Source organism: Meleagris gallopavo, chromosome 14, assembly GCF_905368555.1.
Source record: "Meleagris gallopavo chromosome 14, MGAL_WU_HG_1.1, whole genome shotgun sequence".
Classification (NCBI taxonomy): Eukaryota; Metazoa; Chordata; class Aves; order Galliformes; family Phasianidae; genus Meleagris; species Meleagris gallopavo.
The window spans coordinates 6,449,605-6,473,801 of record NC_139417.1 but is presented as its reverse complement, the minus strand read 5'-3'; the positions used below and the strand labels follow the sequence as shown (position 1 = coordinate 6,473,801).

Below are 24,197 nucleotides of genomic sequence, written 5' to 3'. Positions count from 1 at the left end.
CTCTGTGGGTGACCTGTTCAATTCGGTGCTTTGGGGTTCTTAGGAGAAAAAAAAGAGAACGTAATGGGCTGAGCATTTTTCTCATATATAATTTGATTTCTATTTTAAAAGGGATCAGATATTGAGCTGTGTGATTTTAAAGACCTCTGAGAGGCCAACTGTTATCCTTTGTACAAGTAATGGAGCATCTTTGTAGGTTGTAAAACAAGCCTCCTGCAGCCAGTAGCCGGGCTGGGCAGGAAGCAAAGAGCTGAGACTTGCGGCGGAGCCAAAAAGGAAGAGAGAGAAAAAAAGAAGCCCAATCCAACCAGCCCGCAGGCGGCGGGGAGGCGGCTCGACTCGGCTCGGCTGCAGCTCCCCCCCCCGGCTTTTCCTTTCGCTTCGAGGCCGCCCTGACCTCGGCGCAAGGAGAGATCCGTTCCGCGCCGCCCATGGGCCATGCTCTACCGGAGCCGTGAGTGCGGAACCGGCGTGCCGACCCGACCCGGGGCTGCGGGGCTTCTGCTCGGGGGCTGCGGGGTGAAGCCGGGGGTTCTGGGGCTTCTGCTCGGGGCTTGGCGGAGGGAGCGCAGCGTGCAGTTGAAGCTTGTAAAGCGCGTCTCTTCGCGTTTCCTACGTTTGTACCGCCAGAGATCTATTCCCGTTCGGTCGTGGGAAAATAACAAGTCGGATTGCGATGTAACAATTAACGGATAAATAAGAAAACACTGCGTGCTGGGGCTGCCTCGGCAAGGGTAACGTTCAGCAAATAAAATAACTCCATAAATGAACAGATTGGGAAGAAGCAGGAGGAAACAGCCGCGGCTTTGGGATCAGCCGACAGGAAATGCACGGCTGCCCTCCGTGCGGGAGCAGCTCGGGGTGGGCTGCCCAGGAGCCGAGCTCCAGCCTCCCTGTGCTTTGGAAACGGTTGCTGCCTTCAGGTGCTCTGGGAACACGCGGGATCTGTGCCCAGAGCACAGGGGTTTGTGGAGCTGACTGTATCAGCCCATCGCTGCTGCTGGTCCTGAGGACGGGGCGCAGCCCTGTGCTGAGTGCCATGGGCACCATCCTTGGCTTGGAGCTGGATGGTGGCCTTTAAGAGCCCCTCTGACCAACACCATCCCACGGTGCGATGACCTCAGGAGGGGATGCAGTGGGCAGTGCTACCAGGACCCCAGCACAGTGCTGTGTGAGTGGGGCATGGCCACATTTCCCTCGGCACCTTGAGCCCAAGCCACACTGTGCAGGGGAGGCTCAGTGGCATACATGCCATGGGTGTGAGCAGGAGCTATATTTAACCACCAGTTCCCGTATCATCATCAGAGCTGGTGGGACAAAAATACCTCCAGTCAAGTGCATGCTGCAGCTCTCTTGGCAGCTCCACTTCACCCCGTGCTCAGTACTCGTGGGGAAAGCTTTGCTCTGTGCCACGCTGGGTGTTTCCAGTTTTGCCCTTGAGGTGCTGGTGGAGGTGCCAGGGGAGTGCTGTGAGTGGCTGTGTGACATGGCCGTGTGTCACCTTGTGTGCCGTCCCACTGCTGCAGTATATCAGTAGAGAGGTGAAATAGCCTTAAGAGTGTGATGAAAGGAGATATAAAGTGACAGTGCCACTTTCTATTGCCACAACAAGGTCAAGGTTCCTATGTGCTGTAATAATAGTGGTAAGTCAAAAATCTGCTTTCATGCTGCTCAGAAAATCTGACTTCCTGAAGGTAAATGGCATAAACTCTGGATGCTTGTACCCTATCCATTTTCTCAAGGACAGGCACCATAAACGTCACCATATTTTGCAATATTTAAAAATACTTCAGTGAGTTTTTTATTCCATATTCTTACGCTTTCTAAAGGTATGGAGGCTGCTTCCCTTTTAGGAAGGAGTTGTAGGATGCATAACATGGGGCTTGTTTGTTAGTGGAGGTACTCATGGCAAGATGGGCTGCAGGCACCCTCTGCTGCAGGCAGCTCCCAATACAGCGCTGGAGGTGACACTGATGGGATGCCTCAGGCTGGAGGGCAGGCAGTGACGGGTGATGCCTGGGGGTACTGCAGGACTCAGGATGCTCTGCCTTCATCAGAGCTGTCCCAGGCTCTGCTGCGGTGCTGGGAGGTGCTCACAGCTCATTTTGTACCTTTGCAATGTAAGGATGCAAGATTTTCCCATACATTACAAAAATATCAGATTTTTCAGTAAAAGAAAATAAGCTTGCAGTAATAAATAAGGTATCTCCTTATCGAAATTCGCAAAGCCAAGGTTCAGCCTTACTTCTCTGCAGAGTTTGTAGCCAGGAATGGCACATTGCCTCCATGAGTCAACGGGTAATTAAATGTTTATGGAATGTTGTGCTAATGAGAGCTTTAAAGCACACGGAGTTCCTGGGCTTCCTCGTGAAGAAGTTATATCCGGGATTTGAACAGTTAAACTATTTGTGGAAAAAGCAAATCGTGGCCGTGCTAATTCTGCAATTAATCGTTACGAACCTCGCAGCTGGGAGTGAATTCCTGCTCTCGGCTCTCACAAGGCGCTTAACGCCGGCTCAAGGTGTTTTTCGCAGCACTGAGCCCCCAGCACAGCGGCGGCCGCACGGGGGCGGTGGCGCGGGGCGGAGCGGGACGGGGCGGTGCTGCCCGGCCCCAGGGCGGCCCCGGAGCGCTCGGCAGCAGGAAGGGCGGCAGCCCCGGGCCGGGCCGGGCCGCTATGCTCGGTGAGTGCGGGGCCGGGGGGGCTGCGGGAGCATCGCTTCGGGGCCGCCGCTCGCGTCCTGATAGTCGCGTCCCGTCGCCTCCCGGCGCGGCGGTGCCGGGTGTTCTGCTGGCGGTGCCTGCGCGTCTCGTGTGTTTTTCGGAAGTTTATCTGTATTTTTTTTTCCCCGTCGTTGCGTGTCCCGGCTGAGCGCACGAGGCGCTCCGTTGGCGTGCAGCCGCTCACCTGTGCCATCGCGCGTTTCTCAACGCCGTCTTTTTGTAAACTCGGGATCCCCGCGCTGGGGCCACCCCTGCAGCTGCTGCAGCTTCGGGGCTGGCTTTCGTCCGTGAGTCACAGCCCGTGAGTCACCGGGCTGCGGGTGGCGTTCGGGAAGCGGCTGTGCTGCGTAACCTCAAGTCCTTGGCAAGTGCGCGGCGATGCCGGGCTGCTGTGAGCCTGGCGCTGGGACACGAAGGCTCCATCCCAACGGGACGTGTAAGCTTGTGCTGAGGCTCGCGGTCGCTGAATGGAAATAGGCGTGGGTTTGAACTTAAGCGTATTCATTTTTCCGCTGCAAGTGTGGAATTTGTAATGGATGTGGGCAGAAGAACCCACCTCGAGACAGCAGCTGTGTGCCAGATCCTACAGCTCAGCTGGTACACGGTGTTTGAGGGGAGTGTGCCACTGACACCGGGTCGCAGCCTTCTGCTCTTTAGGATCGAGCAGCTGCAAGGCACTGTGCTCTTGCTTACCAAAGGGCCCACTGGTTACCTCTCATATGGAGCACAGAGGAAAGTGTATAAAGAAGCACCACGTTCAACTCTCATGAGCCATTTAATGCTTTGCTTTTTTCTATTTTTAGAAGACACTCAGATAATGCTGAGTTACCGAGGTTGCTATCAAGGACTCTCACTGTCTGGTGACGAATGCACAGTTAGCAGCAGTTGGCCTGGAGGGAGCCTGGTGCCTCCCACCTCTCTGTACTTCCAGACCTGGGGAGCAGAGCCATCGCTCCTCTTGGGGAAGGGCTTTGGTTAACAGTGAAGTTTGATCATCTCAGGCAACTTCCGTGCAGCCAGATTTCCTCTTAAGTCCTCCTCACCCCTTTCTTGGGCTATTGAAGGGGGAAGGCCAACAACTAGATGAGTGTAAAAGCTAACATTTTGCTGAGATGCTTTACAGGGAGTCCGCAGGGATATATGCATTTTGTTGGTCACATGCCTTAAGGTTTTAATTATCAGCTCAGCTTCGTGACATTTATGAAAATCATTGAGTATTTCTGCAGGAAGTTGCTACCTGAGCTTGCATTGCCCAGCAGATGCCACTGGAGTTTCTAGAATTGATGAGCAAATTTATGAGTGGTGTGCGTGATGAACAAAGAGATGTATTGGGGTTTTGTTATGCTAAAATTTTATCTGCTTTATCTCATCTGTCTGCTTGGTAACTTGAAGGAGGCAGGCTTTTAAGAGATCAGCACCATAATAAAGATACAGTGATGTAAGAGGCAGTATCACAAGTCCTTATGCAAATATCAGTATGGTGGTGCACTAGGGATGTCCACCTGCCCAGCTTCTGGCTTCTTTAAGGTCCCCTGGGCCCAGGCTGGGGTTGGAGCAGGGAGCACCGTTCAGTGCCACAATAGAGCATGGAGTGCTGAGCGCAGGCCTACAAGTTTGAAATGCAGCTTGTTTGTTATTTAAACCTTGCTAAGTGTAGGTTTAAGGGTGCAATTTAAGGGTGACATGGCCATAGGGATGTGCGTTTTCTTATCTGAAAGGGCAGCAAAAGTAGGACGTGGAAGAGTGTACGTGAAGACAAAAATCCAGTGTGCTCTGTCCTGTTTGTTGTTCCTTATACAGAGAGCGATTTGGAGTCTTCTGAGGAAAGAATAAGCAAAAACAAAGCTACCAAGCAGTTCTTAACAGCTACTGTAACCTGATAGTTATGCTAGGGTGTCCCCAGCATTCATCTGATGTCTCTTGACAGAAAGCCAGCAAGGTGTGTCATAGAATGCCTTGGCTTTGCAGGGACCTTAAAGCCCATCCGGTTCCAACCCGTGCTGCGGGCTGGCTGCCCCCCACTGGTGCCTGCTCCTCCTGTGGGCTGTGCAGCTGGCTGTGGAGCTGCAGGCTGTGGCATCAGGCAGCTGACACTGCTGTGCACTGTGGCCGAGGCCCCAGTCTCATAGTTCTGTGCTCAGGCAAGCGCTGGCTGAAGGAGTGATGATCCTTGCAATGCTGGTATGGCTCCTGCTTAGAAACAAAGTTGTCATAGCATGAATTTTCCTTTCAGTAGCTGTCATGTCTTTGAGGCAGCTGCCCTGACCAGAGCCCAATGGTGTGGGGATACTTTGCTGCTGGTGGCACTGGTGGGGACAGGAGCTGGCTGGGGCAGGCAAGGCTGTGGAGCAGCACGTGGGAGTCTGAAATGCACGTGTGTGCTTTCTAGATATCCTTATCACCCCTGGGCAGGGTGCTGCATCCCAGCCATTAGCATCAGTGACAATTTGTGGTTTTGTTTTTTTTTTAAATTTAATTATTATTATTTTGTAATTTAGCAGCTGGTGCACTGGTTGGTGGTTCTGTGGCGTGTTCTCTCTTCCCTGGGGTATGTACCAGAAGCTTGAACACAGCCATTGCTCCTGTGGTTTAGCAAAGACTTCTCCAGTTAGAGGAGTGCTGGCAGGCTTCAGAAGAGGCAGGGGAGGAGCTGGAGATTGTTTTTGCTCTGGTGGTGCTGAGCTTGATCTCACTAGAGTGTTTTAAACGTTGTGCCCAGTCCCTCCTCCCAGAGTGAAGTAATGTGGGGAGGCAGTGGTACAGGTGTGTGAAGTGTCTTTGCAGGATGCAGAGAATGGAGCATCCTATGAGGCTGGGGAGCATCACACAGATGCTGGAGCCAGGCCTGAGGCGTGTCCTTGGATGGCACAGGTAGCACTGTCTGCAGGGGGCATTGACTCACTCTTTCGTTGTATGTTTTGGCTTAGATCGGAGGAAAGTGGGGACACCCAAAAAATCTCAGGCTTATGCAGTGTAATGCAATCTGCAGTGTGTGAGCGTGAGGGTTTCAGATGGCAGCAAAAAGCCCTTGATAAGACCAGTGCTGATTCAGTGAAGGTGTACAGATGTGCCATGAGGACATGCCGTGTTTCTGACTGCTCAGAAAAGAATGTCAGCTTAAATGTGATCTCCAGCTGGTCACAATTACCTTCACTGCTGTAGCTGCTGCTGATAGACTTCCACGTGCTGCCTGCATGGAATGAGGCAGCGATGGAGTGTGGGAAGCAGAGATGATACATCAGGGCTGCTGTTATTTTACAAACTAAGGTACATTCAATCTGTCGGAACCTTGTTGTTCTTTTGGTACTTGCTGTGGTTTGTTGACTGAATGTCAAGGTGTTTTTTGAAGTTAAATTTCTTTGCTAGCTTGTTAGACCTCGATTTAACACATGCTTTTTGTAAGGCTGCAGAAGGAACAGAGTTGTTTATGACATCCAGAGTTGCTGTGGATCATCCAAGTGATGCAGAGGAGGGAGGAGGTAGCGAGGGAGGTGCACCTCACTCCCCAGAATGTATTGGCATGGGCAGACAACTTGACAGGGCCTGATGCCCTATCAGTGTCTCCTGGTCCCCACCTCAGCCTGTAGTGCATCCAGATGAATGGGTTTGAAGAGATGTTTGATCTCAGCCCTGAGTCAGATAGTGTTGAACTTGCTGCAGCAAAAGGGAACTGCAGAGCGAATAGTGCAGTGTGTTTCTAACAGCATGCTGTGAGGCTGCCTTGAGAGCCAGCAGCAGAAAGACTAGGAATTAGAAACACATGGAAATGAGACGTGTCTGTATGCAAAGAGAGAATGGAACTGAAGTACTTTTGTGCTTGTGGAATTGCAGCTCTGTGCAGTATCAATGGCCACGTGCCTTTATTTGAGTGGGAGCAACTTTGATTCTAGAGAAGTTGTGACTTCACAGTGATCACAATGGCAGATTCTTGTAAACCCTTTCCTGTAAGTGCAGTTAGGGCTCCAAACATGCAGACAAAAGGGGGGTGTAACAAAATTAACAAACATGATATAGGATGGACAGGGGCTTTGCGTGTGCATCACGTGTTTGTTTTCTGGCTTTTTTTCCCCTTCATTCTTTTGTCTATCTTCTCTAAATCACAGGGCACAGAGAGCTGTTGATGGTCTATTCTGATAGCCAAAATACCATAAAATACCATAAAATACCATAAAATACCATAAAATACCATAAAATACCATAAAATACCATAAAATACCATAAAATACCATAAAATACCATAAAATACCATAAACCCTGTGTGTGCTTTAAGTATGGAGAAGGTACTGTATTCTTATTCTGTTCAGTTTGGATGGAGGGGTTTGTGCAGATCAGGTGTGATGTGTGTGCTTCCAGGGTTGGTGACCAGCAGAGCTGCTGGAGCACACTCATGCAAGTCAGGCATTTTAATGCTTATTTCAGGCATTGTAACAGATGGTTCTGTTTCTAAATCTAATGTGAGCATGGTAACCCACGGGACCTACCTGAACCTGTCTGCGTATTTAATTTCATAGTGGCACGACACTAATAGCTATAGGGAAAGCTATCAGCTAAGAGGTGAATTCCTACAAAATCCATTGCTATCAAATTGGAAACTGTGTCCAGAATGACAGCAAGTCTTGATTCATATATTTGCAGGTGTCCAGGTTAATTAAAAAAAAAAAAAAAGGTATTTTAGTGAGATGTGTATTTGAGCGTACTGTCATGGTAAAAAAAGTTTACTGCTTTTTGAATGCTTGTTCTCCCCTCTCCCAGGTGATGTGGAAGGGAAGTTTGCCGCCTTTGAACAGTTTCATGGCACTTTAGCAGAGATTTGTTCCTAATGTTCTGGTTTGTTTCAGTCTGTTGAGCTGTTTACACGGGGCAAATTGCTGATTTCTCCTGTTAGACAAAAGACATCACTAACTCTTGGTGGTTGGGTGACACTGGTGCCTGTTTCACCCTGTTGTGCCCAGCTTCCCTGCCTCCCATCCTGTACCACCAGCCCTGCTGTCATCAGGTCCTCAGCAGCAGGCGAAGACCAGCCCTGTGCCACGTACCAGTCACATATGGACCTGAAGCCAAATCTACGTCCTTTTGCCATTCTGTCTAAGAGAGAATGTTACTTTATGAAACACATTTCCATCAATTTTTTTTTAATAAAATCTTATTTTTAAACTCTGCAATCGAACTTTGTATTTATAAATGGTAGAAAACCTTCAGTGACTTAACTTTAGGACTGGATGGTTACTGTCAATGTATTTGAGGTATTCATCAGTACTTGACATCCAGGTAGTTCAGAAGCTTCTTCCTTTTGGAAGACAGAGATGCTCAGGTGACTGCCAGGAATTTGGGTACCTGTAATTTTGAATGCATGAATCTCTGAAGCACACGGCTGTGCTGCAGTTCAGCTTTCCAAAATTAGCTGCTGGTAATCACTGTGTTTTAGGTATTAAACCACTCTTAGGAAAATGAAATGTACGTGATTTAAAAATGGTTTGCTAAGTACTTACTGTGGTTTGTTCTTTGTGTTCTTCTATCTCTAGATCAGTCGTATTGTCACCGGCTGCAACACGACATGTATTTTCTTACAAGCAATAGCCGACTGAACGAGCAAGTGGTTGATAAAATTATTCTTCAGCTTAACAGAGTCTACCCCCAAATTCTTACCAATACAGAAGCTGAAAAGGTAACTTAATTAATTTTACTCCATCTCTGAATGTTCTGTTGTTTTTCTGCGAGCTGTCTAGTGACCCTTTAGCCCGCATAATTAAAAAAGCTCACAGTTTGCCACATCTCCTTGGGTGTTCTTTCTCATCTTTATTTGAACTGATATTAGCAGACCTTAAGGTAGTATTCAGCACTTTTGGGATTAGTAAAAGTGTCTTCACACAGTGTGCCTCTGTGTTAAGAAAATTGTATCCCTAACTTTTCAGGTAGAACCACCTCTTTTCTGTAGGTAGCAGCTCAAAGGATGGATTTGGTATGCACGTGCTGAGTTGCTGCTTCACCTCACTGATCCCTTTTCCCAGCTATAAGCGTGGGAGCTGAGAAATGGATGGAGTTAATAATGTAACTATATATGGAGGAAGGCCTCCTTTGCTCAAGAGCTTCAAAATAAATATGAAAAGCTTCAAAATAAATATGAAAACAATATATCTTTATTTTATTTCTACACTTAGCAGACATAAATGAACTGCTTTCCTATAGGTCCAGGAAAATTTCTGTCAACTCTCTTGAAAGTCTGAGAAGCTTACCATCCCCCTGTATCCATTTGACCTTGTGAGAATTTTGTCAGAGTAAGGCGTGTTGTATCAGGTACACTGTATTCCTGTCCCTCTAGAGAATGAATTGATCCTAACTAAATGTACTGCAAATGTTATCTGCTGCACTGGTATGAAATCTAATGCTTTGCTGAGAATGGTTTTGGTCACTTTCCAGATACTCTGGGATCAGTTTGATGTGGGTAGGGTGCACATTTTCATTTCTTTGTAAGGTCTTCTAGAATTCATCATATTTCAGACCATAGAAAAAAGAGCTTTCTTCTGCAGCTGCTTGCTGTGGTGCTTGAGTAATGAGAATTCATAAATGCTGCATTGGGTATGCAGCAGTGCTGGAAGCAATCAAATGTGTAGTCTTGGGATGATGAACACTCCAATATTGTGACTAATGTCATCAGCATAAAATACCTTTTTGGGTGATCACCACTAGGCAACTAAGGGAAAACCTGAAAACATTAAAATTCCGTAGGGTGTACGTTCATGTTTTCTGTTTGCTGTCAGAATCAAATTGTAGAGTGGCAAGTATTGAAATGAATGGGGAGAAACATCAAATGTGGAGTAGCTGTCACTTTACTGGGGAAAAATAAAAGAGGAAAGGCAGAGAAAATGTGCTTCCAGATGGAGCTCAGTGTATTGAAGTGTCCCATGCATTAGGTTCCCTTAATTTTCTGGCCCATTGTTTTTGGAAATATAAAATGGGCTCAATTCTCTGTCGTACTATAAAATAATGTGAAATTGTTCTCTAGCTGTTGTAATCTCTTTTCTGATGAGTGCTTTTCTCTTACAGTTCAGGAATCCAAAGGCATCACTCCATACCAGGCTCTCAGATCTGATAAAGCACCTTCAAAAGAGAGGAGAGAGACACTGTCAGGAATTCTACAGGGCCCTACAGATCAATGCTGAACAGCTGTATAATGACCTGCCAAGCAAGAAAATCTTGAGTAAGTTGATTTGTAAGTTGACTGAGTTGTCTATTTCCTCATCATTGAATTATGAAACCTCATTTCACTTGTTCTGTTCAGATTATTTAAATGATTATTTATTTATTCCCATATGTGGATTTGACTGCATAATTCTTGTTATTTGTTGGCTGGTGTAGGCTGCCCAAAATTCTTTGATAGCCTTGAAATATGAGTCTGTGCCTTTGAAACGGCTCAAGTTCTACATGTAAGATAGCAATACAGCTCATATAAAGGACAGTTCCTCTTTGTAATGGTTGGCCCCTCCTGGCGTTTTTATTTTCACTATGCTTATTCTGATTGGTAGCAAATCAGAACGTTATAGTAAAGTAACCTCATATCTGTTAATCGCAGAAACCCAATGGTTGGGAATCTTGCCTTTTCCTCAATACATAGATCATCCAGTTGTGTCTAGTTGAAGATGAAGCAACTACCTTGTTAAATCATGCTTCATTCGTAGGTCCTTGTGATGCTGAACAGTGACACCAAACTCTGTGACATTAAATACAGGACATATTTTGTGCAGCTCACGTGCCTGACTGATGTCCAAAAAATTGCCCTCCAAAAATATGTACATGTTAGGGTCTCAATGCTTTTGAGGTACATACATATATACAAGTTTGACTCTATGCTACAAAGGAGCTCATTTCTCTAAAGAAAAGTATCAAGCCTGACTTTCCTATCCGTTGGTTTTACTTTACCACTTAGTAATCTGGAGAAAAAGAACGCTGTTCCAAATGCATGGGAAGTATGTTCAGGCCTCCAGCACACGGAAATGACCTGAGCAGCTTGAGGAAAAGGTCTACGTTTAAGTTAATGAAGCTGCAAAGGGATTGTAGTATAAAAAGTCCTTATAAATGATCTAACAGCTCTAATGCTTCACTGGACAATTGATTTCTAGTTATTAGAAACTCAATTATGTGCCAAGGGGAAATTTTAGCGATGTGGGTCAAGCTTCAGTTAGATTCAAAGTGTTGCACCAAAAGTCAATAGATTTTAAAAACAAACAAGCAAAACAAAAGCTACTACCACCAACAAAAGCAAACAAAAAATTGTATCTCCTTTATTTCTAGACTGTGGCATATTAATTACAAAAAAAAAAAAAAGTAATGACTTTTTAATGTACAACATTGTCTAGCTTTGTTCAGCCTTTCGTGTTGAAAGAAAAGGTTTGTGTCTATCTAGCACAAATAGAAAACAGCTGGGAGACTACACCATTTCACTACCTGCACAGATAGGCTGCCAAATTGCCCCAGCTTTCCAAATTCCATACCCAAACCATCCTGAACAGGGAGACCTGTATGGATTCAGCCTCATGGCAGCTTTAAAGCATGCTTGTAATTTGCTGATCACCTTGCAGAAGTCATGCCCATAGGGGGAACAGGTTCTTCAATCAAATAGCTGTGAATCTATCATTTTCACCTCTGGGAGAGGTGTAGAGCCACAGGTTTTTCTACCAAACTGACTGAACGACAGTCTTTAGTAATTAACAACAACTAAGAATGTAATTTTAAGAGTATTTTGATGATTTAAGTTCTGTTAATATTCAGTACTTCTTAAGTTCTACAAGCCATTTCTGAAAATGAGATTTAACTTATCTGTAGATTTTAGCCAAGTCCTGCCTACATCCCATAGAGAAGTTAGCTGGGTGCTTGTAATAGCATAGCTGTGCCCAAGGCCATCTGTACACATAAAACCCTTGTTGGAGGCTGTGTGATGTTGAGACAGTGACCCTTCCCACTGCATTGTGCTCTTGTCACACCTGGACAGGCAGCAGAAAGGAAATTTGCACAGTGCTGTTAGCTGGAGCAGAAGGATGCTCAACTTTGCACCTTGGTGACTGATACAGGCTGGTTTAGCAATAGGGATCAGTATATTAGTTTAAAAAATAGGCTGATTGTGGTGTCCCCAAACCATTGGCTGCTATTGCATTATGCAAAGGGACTCCAGGGAATAGTCATTGCCAACCTGGGGAATTTGTTCTAAGGACACAGGTCCAATTGAGGCAAGCAGGCTTGTAAGCACCTGGAAGAAACATTTTGGAGACACTGATGATCTGTGGCCTGGACAAAGTAGATTACGTACCATAGATTACATGCAGCTGTGCATGTGAAAAGTATTTTCCACACAGGTGAACCTTTCAAAGATTTTGTTCTTATTTAAAAAACAAACAAAACCTTCAAAATTTTTTCAAGAACAAAGTTTCTTTGCCTCAAATACAATGTTGGAAGTGAGATGTTCAGCAATGTCTACGAGTTCCCACTAGAGGGTGGGGAAGGCACATGGCACAGACCCTGTCGCAGCTACTGAAGCCAAATAGGTTTTCCATGTGACTCAGAATGTTTTTATTTCTTTCCGAGCTGACGTGAACTAGAAGGATAAAGGATCTGCTCAATTCTGCCCAATGGTAGCTTGACAGGAGTGCAGAGCTGGAAGTGTGAGGAATTGTGTGCTAGGTTATCTGGAGAAGACAGCCCTCAAAGCACGCAGTCTGCGTGTTGACAGAGTACGTTGTGGGGGCTCTGCAGCGATTCTTTCTCCTTCAGTGGCTCCCAGGTGTGCAGCCAAGTGGTTGCAATGCTGCTGCTCTGCAGGAGGGCCATCTTGTCCTCCCCCCGCGGGATGGGAGACATGCAGAAATGGGAGGAGAATCAGACTGGGCCTGCTCCAGTGAAGCACAGATACTACTTGGATACTTTATTCCATAGCAGCTTCCTTAGTGTTCTCTCACCCATCCTGGCATGTCTATGGAGAGCCTAAATGTCTGTCCTGTCTCAAGCGCTTCCAAAGGCTGTTTTGTTATTCCTCTGTCTTACAAGTGCGGAGGATTAGCTTGGAGTACACCTTCATGGCAGGTCTCTAAGTGAAGGAAGAGACCTAGCAATACTGCTGCTGCCTTCTGAATTCTTGTGTTTCAACTAAATGGCTTTGTCGCTGTTAACTCTTGGAAAGCTTAAGGTCAACCTCCTTTTCTACTTGAGTTCTCAGAAAAACATCACCTAGAGGCAAAAATTACTTATGCCAAGTGTTAGTATGCAGTCCCTCCAGATTTCAAAAGAGACTGTATGTGTATTTAGCCGAGACCAGAATTTGGGTAAGTAATGTGTGCCAAGCAGTTTGTTCCAAGGGCTCCGTCTGCCAGATAGACCCATGCCCAGAGATTTACTCAAGAACCGAAAGGGTGGTGATACGTTCAATCAGAAGGTTGTTCTCAGATTAGCTTGTGCTTTGGCTCACGAACGTTTTGTATGTGTTACGCTACAAGTTTCTGGTGTTACGGAAGGAGTATGTCATGCTTTCTTCACTTGGGAAGCAGTTTGACTGCTCTGAAGTACTCAAGCGTGCCAGGGATTTTCAGTCGGTGTCCCTTGTGTGTGAATCCAAGAGCTGCTGTATGTAACGTTCCTTCTGTGGGTAAGGCTTAAGCAGATGGGAGGTGCTGCTGCAACTCCTTACAGCTATTCATGGTGCATTCAAATGACCTGTGGCTGTCTTTTGATCAATATAAAACCAGGTGTAACTGTAGCAATGATTTACTTCTGGAGGGGCTAATATTTCATGTCAGAAAGAGGTATTTTTTGGCCATGTGGTATTTTACATGTGCTTATTATGTGTTTTTATGTTATTATGTGTTATTGCATGTGTTTGCTTGAGCTGAATACTAACTTCTGATATGTTGCTTTTATTTCTAGAAACCACAGATTCCGCAGAGATAGACACTGACAAGGAGAAATGTATGCTAAATGACAGGGGTAAATAAATGCACACAGTGTCACTTTACGGAATGGCTTTTCAGATTACGATGCAATTTATTTTATTATATAATTTGCATTTCATGTAACATAGTTTGTTTTACGATGTCTTTTCTGTCACCATCTAAGTGGAATGAATGGAGGGAAACTTACCGAGCTGCTGCTGAGGCAGCCAGTGCCAGGAAATTCAAGAGATGAGTTTAATCAATATTTACTGTGGTATTTTTACTTGTGGTGTTTGAGCTAAGCTGTTCATTTGCTATGATTTCTCCTGTGCTTGAATAGTAAAGGCTATCCTGCTGCTGTGATTTTGCACAAAGCCATCTTATTTTTTTTTGTTTGTTTGTTTGTTTTATAGCTTTCAGTTTTATGATTATTATTTTTTTTAAGCTTCCAATTTAATTACAAATCCTTTGGGGGGAAAAAAAAAAAGAAAACAACAGATGAGTGAGAGTAAACTTAGGTATATTTGCTGTAGAATAACATGTTAAATTTTCTTCCTCTTCCTTTCTCAATGCCCAGATTATTGGGAGGTCAGTAATTTTAGTCACTAGAAGATGTTTTGAAAAGGAATTGAAGAACGAAAGAAACTGAAAGAAAGATGAAGTTTTGTGGGTTTTTTTTTTTTAATTCATCGTGACCTTTTTCTCATTCAAGTTTTAGTTGATGTTTTGTTTAAAAATTTCCATTTGATTATGAGAGATCAAGAGTCTTATGTAAGTCTCTGTGGCAGTTTTTGACCTGGAAGAAGCCTGAAATGAAGGGCAAAGATACATTTTAACTCATTGTGTGGTTTTATTTGGTTGCTTATTTCTTTGAATACTCTAATGTAGTTGGCTCCACTGACTTGTTAGTCTGGATTGACAGGTGCAGTTTAAATGTGTAGGTGTAGTCATAGCAAAGTCATAAATACAAATAGAATATTAGATGATAAAGAGGCAGATATAAATCTTTGAGGTCTTTGTTAATGGATAAGCATGAATTAGAAAGGTTCCATTGAACATCAATACTGAGCATCAGCATTAAGCTGTGTGTAATTCCAGGCAGACTCATTAAGGCAGCGTTTCCAGTGAGAGATTTGTTTGAGGTATGAGCGAGGCGCTGCATTTCAGAATTGTGATCAGGAACAAGAATATTTGCTTTTGTCATGAAAGCATCATTTGTGGAACATCTGTATATATATATATATATAATCACACACAGTCCTTTCCTGTTCCATTTTATATGGAGGCGTGCACAAATGCTATTGGAATAAGTGAGACATACAGCCACAGGAATCAAGTGAGTCCTGTGTGCTAATTGCAAACAAGGTAACAGAGCTGATACTTGGCAGGGCCTGGGCTTCTGGTATCAGCTCTGTTCTCCTTCTCTGGCATTTGCTGTTTTTATGGAGCCTGATCCTGCACGCTTTGTACAGAAGGATGATGAGGTGTGATTGAAGCCAGTGGAGCAACAGGATTCAGAGAAAGCAGCAATTTCAGTGCTAGACAAAAGGCAAAGAAAGGGAACAAACAAAACCCTAAAAACTTGCTCGTAGGGAATTGTAGTTATCTTGTGGTGTATTTTCACAATACTTCTTCCCCGTGGGCAGTTCACTGACCCAACAGAAGCAAGTTTTGGAGTAAGACACTGCATTGTGTGGCTTATGTCCCAGTGATCTGGTTACTATTTGGTTGTAGAATTTAAAGGGTTTCTTTGCACCAAGTTTTAGGCTAGGAAAATGCCTCCGAAGACTCTCGCTTCTATTGACTAGAACACAGGTGAACAGAGATGAACAATGAATGGTGTCAAAGTAACTGGAATAAAAACTAATTACAGTACAATAAATGTTCTTCATAGTATGTTAGCTACAGCACATACATAATTGTGAATGTGTTAACCTCATTTGAGTACACTTAGTTATGCATATTAACAGCAATCGATGATTTATGAACTCAGCTAAACTTTCACTTCTCTGCTCTGTCTTAATGAGTTCCCTTTTCCATTTCCTCTAGGCCCGGTGTTTTTCCTCGCCTGTTTCAGTGCAGCAGCAGGATTTGCCTTATTTTGGTATTGCTGTAACTCAGGTAATCTACCCCAGTATTTTTCCTGTTGATTGCCTTACTTCAGCACGTGACAGGGAGAGCAGTGCGCTTCTCAGTCTAACACAGCTTACTTAATAGAGCGGGTCAAGGTGTCATCATTCATTAATGAGGTTAGGATGCAAACTGCACTTCAGACGTGCCGAGATATAAATAATGGATCATTTGTCGACAGAGGATGCCACAAAAAGGGGCTCTTTTAAAAGTCAGTCATCATGTGAGCTCCTGTTGCTATGGCAGTGGGTCACGGCTCCCAGCAGCCACGAGGCAGAGGCAGAAGGCAGGCCCAAACCCGCTGATCCCACACCTCTGGGGAGCCATGACCATTTGCAGGGCTGGGACTTGGTGCAGTCACTGAGCCTGAGCAGCTGCAGTGTTCACCCTGCAGTGCTGGGTGTTTGCCATCCCTGCCCACTGGGAGCTCCTGCTTCACGCTGCAGATACCTGCTCCGTTTCCTAGTCCTCCCTGACGGAAGGTGACTCTTAGCAGAAAGGTGTTGGTGTGTGCTCCTGGATTGACTCTGGTGAGCCAGCACCAGTGGGAGCGGGCAGCTGGTTCAGAGGGATCCTTTTGTGCCTCTGCAGTGTGGGAGGTGTCGGTCTTCATGTGGTAGGTGGGGAGCAGAACTCAAACTTCATGTTGGATCGATGCCGTCTGCTCCTCATTTCCTGCTCACAGCAGTCACAGTTGGGTGTTGCTGTTGACATTTTTCCAGGCTGCTGACCCTGATCTGTAGCCGAGCTCATGGATGTCTGGGCTGTGTTCCCTTTCATTCCCAGATCTGAGTCCCTCAGCAGGACTTTCCCTGGAGTCAGGATTTAAGACTAAAAGGGGAACCATAAGGCCATAGCACAGGCTAACCCTAGTGCTTTCTTAGCTGCATTTGCCTTCCTCCACCAGCGTTTAGTACCAGCATTTTCAAAAAGAACCCCAGATGACTTCCTGTAACTTCCCTTGATCCCAGTTAATTATTCATAGCTCCCAAGTCCCCAGAGCTCCCCAAGTCTTTTGTTCCGAGACTTTTCTTTTCAGTTTTTGTTTCTCTATCCTGTACCTATGCAGTGTCTCTATTCCCCCACAGCAATGGCCACCAGAGCCAGGTCCTCACACTGCCCAGGGCCATGCTTGGGTGCAGAGCTGCTGCCATCCCTAGCTCAGTAGCCTCCTGTTTGTGTGTCTGCAATTGCAGCAATGCTGGTATTCATCATTTTCCTGCCTTGGCGGCCGATGCATGCAATATTGAAGGAAACAGGCTTTCCTCTAGAGTAATTTTTGTATTGATTTTTATTTTTTGTAGCTGCTCACTAGCTAGAATGAAATTTAACTGTATTCTCTTTCCTCCCATCTTCATTTCTGTTTTAGATGCAAAAGTCATAGGAAGATCCAGGAGAATATTGGGTTTTTCTCCTATTATCATAGGAAGACATGTTAGAAATATTTGTATGTTGTATTTGGAAGACATCTCAAGAAATTAAGGAAAAGCTGCCTCTTCGTTTAGACATCTGTACAGTGTATCTGCCAAGGGAAGACAACGGTGCATGAATATTAATGTACTATACTCTCATACCAAAGATTTTATTAACTAGCTTCATCAATAATTGTGTTGCCTCGAGATGTATTCAGATTCTCAGCTATATATGTCCTTCCTTGTGGGAATGGACCATTTATTTTTGTAAATGCTTATTTTAAAATATTTATCATTTGGATAAAAGTATTTTTAATACAAACTCTGAAATGATATCCTATCTGATCATGGGTTTGCATATGTGTATTTTATACTGGAATGAAGGAACACAACTGTTTAAGGAATGCTAGCCTGTCTTTTATGGTAATTTAAGAAAAGCACTTAAAAAAAAAAAAAAAAAAAAAAAGAAAGAAAAAACCAAAAACACACACTCAAAGCCTTACTAAGAAATTGATCTCTATCTCAGGACTGTCTGTTTTGTTTGGATCCTTTATATTTACTACCTGAGCTCAGGTGGGCACTGTCTCTTGCAAAGCTTTTCAGTGCCAGTTACCTCTGTATGCCTAGTCATACATGTGTCCTTGCCATATGTTGTAGTCCTCCTCTTTGTGGACCTTCCACCTGCATTGTTCAGCTTGTGTTCAACTGTACACTATGGTTTGAATGCACTGGAACTTGTGCAGGCCAGCACCCAGCCCATGAATGTTCTGGGGGACTGCAAGGTCAGATCTGAAGCACTTGAAATTACCAAGGAGACTTCTCAGATTTAGCTTTATCTTTTCCAAGTGGGGTGTTCTGGGGACTGTACATCCAAGAAACTGAAGTAATCTATAGTGTTTTGCAAGGACATCAAATTGTGACTTTATTTTTTTTTTAATGGCCAAAAATATGTCTACCTATTTGGAGAGCCTGAGGTTGCTCATAATGCCATTTTGGTTTTATGTTTTTCATCTGTAAGTTGGAACCTGAAAAACTTGCAAATACCATCTTCAATGTACAGAATAAGATCAGAGTTTTCAAGGCAAGTTCAGGGGGACAGGGCTGCAAGTTAAGCACACAGGGTTTATGACTCTAACTGTGGGCCTGCCTAGCTCAGTACAAATGGCAGTGGGAAGTGGCATGGTCAGTGGGTAGTTCTTCAGTTGCTTGCTCAAGAGTATAAAGAATTTGGTGAGGGGATGGAAGTGTGTGACATGGTGAGAAAGATGCTTTGTCTCTTCTTTCACTGAAATGAAAATTCCAAATCAAATTGAAAGCTGTTAGAATTTCTCATGGGATCCTTCAGTGCGTGGTGCCTTGTGCTGTAGCCGCTACTTATTCAGGCAGCCATCCCATGGAAGACTAAGTGGTTTTCTCAAAACATTCAAGTTGAAGATTGCCTTCCAGCTGTAAGCTTCATTCGTGCTATAAAAATGTCAACATTTTCTCCCAAGCAAATCATCTCGCAGTAGCTGTATTTCTTTCCAGGACAACTCACCAGACACAGTAGCAAGGGTGTAGTCCAAAAGAAGAATTGTGTACAGAGCCAGGTTTCCAAATAAAAGACCCAAAGAATATTTTCAAGAAGCATCTGGGAGATGAAAGGGCTCAACAACTCCTGATTTTACTCTTCTGACAATGCTTCTGCCTGCTGCACAGTGCATGGGAGGTGAAATCTTGAGAACCTACAGGGCAGTGTTTTGTGTAGGTGGACATACCCCAAGGTCTGCAGTGGCCACAGGGTATGATACACACTTGACAGCTTGATTGATGAAACCATACAAATGCCAGGCAACGTAACACCCAGCAGGGCAGTTTTAGACTTCTTTTCCCCTGTCTCCATCCCACCATCTCTCATGTCTCCTTGATCTAATCTCCTTGGGAATCTTACTAGGGAGAGAACTCTAACGGGAGTGAGAGCATTTCTTGTAGCATTGCCAAACAGCTTTGCTGCCTGAGTTGCACCGTGAGCTGCTGCTGTGCTGCCTTCCATCTTGGGATGGGCTTTAGTTATGTCCTGTTGTATTTGCTGTGCCTTGCCTTATGTTTAAAATGTTTTTTCCTCCAACAGACCATCTGTAATTTATAGCGTTTGGAATTAACTGTTACTCTCCCCTCTGTTGCTTAAACCTCTTAAGCAGCACCTTTTAAGAGGGCTAGAAAAAATAGATTTGAAATCCAAAGGGGTTTTAAATCTTTGCCTTAAAGCTAACTCTGAAACATCACTACAGGAAGAGTGTTCCATTTAACATGGAAACATTATTCGCAATATTCTCAACAGTCACAATTTCATTTCAAAGCAAAGGTAGAGGTCATGATGCTGCTAGGCAGGTTCCTTCTGCTGGCGTTATCCAGCACTTCACCCTTAAATAACAGGTTGCAAATTGTTGTGAACTGTTGCTGAAGCCTGCAGAAGCTGTCAGTGCCTTGTCTGAAGCAGCAGGAGCAGTGGCTGTGAGGTTGCATGTGGCCCTCCCACTTCCTTATACCAAGAGGCTTCCTTGAGCCTTGAAAACCATGGAGAATTGGAAAGTTTACTGAAGGCTGTGGCTGTATTTCTTCCTCTTCTTAGGTTGCTTGAGATGAGGATATCTCTTAGGAAAAAATGCCAGGACAAGCTATCCCCTAGGATAGGCTAGGGCTGGGAGGAAGAACGAGCTCAGATTCATCCCAATGCTAGTGATGACCTGACAGCAGAGAACAGAAAATTATCTGTTCCTCTGTAAGTGCTAGTTTTTAGTGTAAGAAGTGAGGCAAGGTTTAGAACTGTTATGTGCATAGGTTTGTGTAACGTGTAGTCTCTGGAGAAAGCAATGACTTGGTTCCTTTCCCTCCTTTTCCCTTCACTGCCCTAATCCCTACAAAACGTTTCAAGAAGTCGGGCAGAGTTGCAGCAGGTGTTTTGTAGTTCTCTGGGGTAGAACAGAGCGCTGCAGGTGAGCCTGTTGGGGGATATGCATTTTCTTTGAAGATTTTTCTTTCAGGAACAAATGCCATGGCTTAATACACTTCTTCACAAGTATTCTTCCTGCAAGTGCAGGCAGGTGAAGTGACAGTGCTGTACTTGGTTCCTGGAGGAAGTACATATGTACCTGCCTGGGAGTCAGGTTCTTCTGGGCAAGCACGGCTCTTCACTTCAAAATAAATTATGTAGGGCCTGGATGAGTCTGTATTGCTGCAGACTCCCAGCTCCCCTGTTAAGTCAAGCTGTGTTTGCTGCTGTAGCTGTGCTGGTATTTGGGAGTGTGTTAGCTGTGTGTGGGGGGAAGTTGTCCTGCATGTGCAAAATTCAGTAGGTGGCTGAGCGCGCCGAGGATAGAGGATGTTCTTGCAAACACTGTGGTAAACATACGGTAGACATAGAGGAGCTAATAGAAAGCAGTCCTGTTTTCAGCTTAACCTCTCACATTGTGCAGCTCTGGTTGGAGAAGAAAAATATTTGCTTTTCTCCTGCAGCATAAGGAGCAGCATGGGCTGAGGTGTCCAGCAGTTCTGATGTCTGCAAACATAGCATTGGGGAGAGGTGAGCAGGAGGACTGACATCTGACAGACAAGAGTGGAAGCATGCGGGCTCTCAGCAGTGCCCACAGAGCTGTGTCAACAGGGTTCACAACAGCCCCTCATGCTGTCCCACCACCTACCCCAAAGTCTTCCTTCCTCGCTTTTTCTCATGAATGGGCACTTTGATTTAAAGCAAAGCTGAACTGCCCGTGATTGTCTCAGCCATAGTGTCCGTGCTGCCGAGGTCACAGCGGGATTGCTGGGCAGCCCCAAGCAGTGAGCTGGCAGGCCGAGCAGCTCAGGCAGACTGAGCCGTCTGCATCCCAAGCTGGGAGACGAGGTGACAGCTCACACTGTCAGTGTGCACAGCTCCGTGTGCAGACAGCCTGCTATTTAAAGTGCTTCAGTGCTGGCTGGCGTGCCTGCTAGCAAGGGCTCTAATGAGGTGATCATTCACTGCAGAGCATGCGGGGCTGCTCGATAGCTGCTGCTGCAACTGCCTAGGCAAAGTTGTCTTCCTTAAGTTCTTTCATTTGTTGGTTTTTTTTTTTTTCTTATACTGTAATAATTTGAAAACATTAAAGCATTTGGTTAAAAACTGCAGTTGCAAATGCCTTGTACTGCTGTTCTTCATAATCAAAAGTTACTTTGAAAACATGCCTTGCCTTAGCTGTGTGATCAGGTGTTGCTGTTACATGAAGAAACAGCAACTGTTTGCTGCACTGCACAGGGCCTGTGTTTTGTAATCATTTATCCTCACATATGTCTTCTTTAATTCTGAAAGAATTAGTGGCATTCATTTTTTTTTATGTGAAGTTGGCCATGTAAACTGTAATAAAGTCTGTACTGAGCAAAGCGCTGCTGTGTGGTGTGATGTGCTCTGCCCCTCCCAGAAGGGCCCCAACACCTTGTCCTCATGGCGGCTCTCTGCCTGCTGCTCTCCAGTGGTCGATTTGCTGTGGGCACGTGGGAGGCCCTGGCTTGGTGTCGGTTTGACAGCCCTATGAATCATTGCCTGTTGAGGCCGGTGTGTGTGTCCTACAGCTGTGTTGCAGGAGGTGGCTTAGCTGGTTTTACTTTGACCATCCCTAAAGGGACTGCAGGTGGAAAGAGCAGCACACAGAGTTGTTAGCAGCCCATTCTTGTGTGTGAGCTTCAAGGGGAGACTTGCCAAATGGCAATGAACAAGAGGATTGTGGCTGAGCCATTGCACTCATTTGCAGTGTGTCTGCTGGATGTGCTGGACAGAGGCCTCCCATGCTGGCCTACATGAGGTTCCTTAGGGCAGGAGGGCAAGCTGTTCTTATAGTCATCACCACAGCCAGGATGTGTGTGACAAACCAGCACGGCTGCACAAACCTCAGCAGCTCTATACACTGAACTTTATGGAGCAGAAGCACAGAGCAGGGCCCTGCCTTGCTGCATGCGCAGGAGAGCATTTCAGGTGAGTCCCAAACTGCCCTTTCTATTTCAGAGCACAGGCTGTGCTAGTCTGCAGCTGCAAGAAAAAGCTTTCCTACATTTTGGTGCTGCTAAATCTTTAATACCATCGCAAATACCAGCAAAGCAAAAACCTCTCAGAGCTGGGCTGCTCCATGCGGGCTGCTGGTGCGGCTGTGAGCCACGGCGGTGGGTGTCCAAGCCCTCTGCACCTCCTGCCTTGCAGCCTCCCACAGCAAGCAGGGGCTTCCTGCCCCACTTATCACTGCTGCTGCCCATGCTGCCAGCAGCAATTCCCACCCCAGCCCTCTCCTGCCCCTAAGGAGGGAGATGGGACCCAGAAACATCAAGCACACTGCTGCTGTGCCTGTGGAAAAGGAAGGGCATGGCAGCAGATGGGAGGGTGCCAGCATCTGGGCTGGATGACCGTGGCCCTGTGCCACAGTGGTGCTCTCAGAGGTGGAATGGGATAGGACTGCTGCTGGGCTTTCCCATGTGATTTTCATCAGCGTAGTTTTCACAGTTCCAGCACAGATGTGAGAATCGAGTCCTTTCCAATGGCTTAATTAATTTTCTTCCTTGATGCCAAACAGTTGGGGTAATACTGGGTGGTGATGGAACTGTTCCTCTCATATATTTTTGGTGCCAGGGGAAACAGCTGGCAGTGTTTCGGTAGTTTTGGTGTGGCTCTGTCTATTGTGGCTGCTGATTTACAACTCTTCTCCTAAATAATTCAGTCCTATCCTGCCAAAAAAAAGAGGGTTGGGGCTGCCTCTGATCTGAAGGACTGGAGAACAGGAGCACTCCTGGGCCAGCTGCAGGGGAGAGCAGGAAGAGGTTTGCCTCTCCCGTGGGGCTGTGGCACTGTCCCAGGACAGCAACTAGGCACCGAACAGTGTGTGCCAGGAAGTAATGCAAGAAGAGTGCCATGAGAACTGATCTCTGCTTCAACAGTCTGTAGAGAGAGGAAAAAGTGAGTTCAGACTCATTCCCTGCATCCAATCGCAAGGAAGGGCATCTTTTGCCATTCCCACACAGAACACAGATGGCAGGTTGGGCCATAGATGGTTGTGGATTCTCTTGAAGATCATGTTCCACGTCTTCCACTGTTTGCCATGATGTGTGCTGGGTAACTTGTGACTCCTCTCCTGACACATGTGATCACCAGGAGCTGTGAGTGGGGCTTCCCTTGGGGCACTGGGATTGGCTCCCTCCTGCTTCGCTCGTTATGTACCTCAGCTGTGGAGATAGGCTCTCCCTTCTCACCTGGGGATGTGATGGGTAACTGAATGTGGGGGAGGTGATATATGGGCAATAGTGGAGTGAGGAAGGATGTTTGGTTCCTGTCTAGGCTGAGAGGATCTGACAAGAAGATTGTGTGATGGCTGGAGGGCCGTGTGAACAAGCACAAACCCATTGGAGGATGCCTTGTTACCAGGTATGTTGTACCGAAGGCTTGCAGATGTCAGGCAGCTGGGGTGTGGGCTGTGCTTGGTCACCAGTTCTGCAGCTCCATACACAGCACAAGCAGGTGCTTTGGAGCCATGTGTTGCAGGGCATGTTGAGGGAAGGTTGATGTATTTGTGTGTTCAAGTAGTGTGGGCCATGACTCTTTCTGCAAAGTGGCAATTTGTAAATAATTACTATATGTTGATTTCTGGAGTACCAGTTGTTTCTGGAGGCTATTCTAAGTGAAATGCAATGTCAGTGGTACCCTTCTGTAGTATGCATTTTCTGGACGTTGGTATGATAGTGACAAAGCTGTTGTCTGAAGAACTAAACAGCGCTACTTTAGCTTTTTTAGATCGCTGCTCTGTGAGTGGTGCAACAATGCTGCTGAAGCTGTCTTGAGGCTCTTGATTTACAACTGGCTTTGCCTTTCTTAATGGAAATGAAGGGTTTGTGGTATTGGCTATGTAAAGACGGGATCATATTTTAGTATTATAATTCATCTATTTAAATTCAAAATTTGAAAGTGTAACAGAGTCCTACAGCAGCACCGTGGTTTTCCCTCCATGAAACCAAAACAAGAGAGGCC

The 24,197-nt window shown here is 45.5% G+C and overlaps 1 protein-coding gene across 5 annotated transcripts; it reads left to right on the top strand.

Annotated features, from left to right (window-relative positions):
* The first annotated feature begins 293 nt into the window (after nucleotides 1–293).
* Nucleotides 294–21,574, top strand: CARD19 (caspase recruitment domain family member 19). 5 transcript variants are annotated; one of them, XM_003210060.5, is made up of 6 exons: nucleotides 294–454; nucleotides 8,247–8,389; nucleotides 9,769–9,922; nucleotides 13,633–13,674; nucleotides 15,687–15,758; nucleotides 17,137–21,574. In XM_003210060.5, exons 1-6 carry the CDS (start codon nucleotides 439–441, stop codon nucleotides 17,247–17,249), a joined length of 540 nt encoding a protein of 179 aa, XP_003210108.1. In that variant the 5' UTR covers nucleotides 294–438; the 3' UTR covers nucleotides 17,250–21,574. The 5 variants fall into 5 exon arrangements, with proteins under 5 accessions (XP_003210108.1, XP_010716767.1, XP_010716768.1 ...); XM_010718465.4 differs by having other exon boundaries at nucleotides 13,633–13,692; XM_085236263.1 differs by lacking the exon at nucleotides 294–454 and adding an exon at nucleotides 2,537–2,684 and having other exon boundaries at nucleotides 13,633–13,692.
* Nucleotides 21,575–24,197: the final 2,623 nt, after the last annotated feature.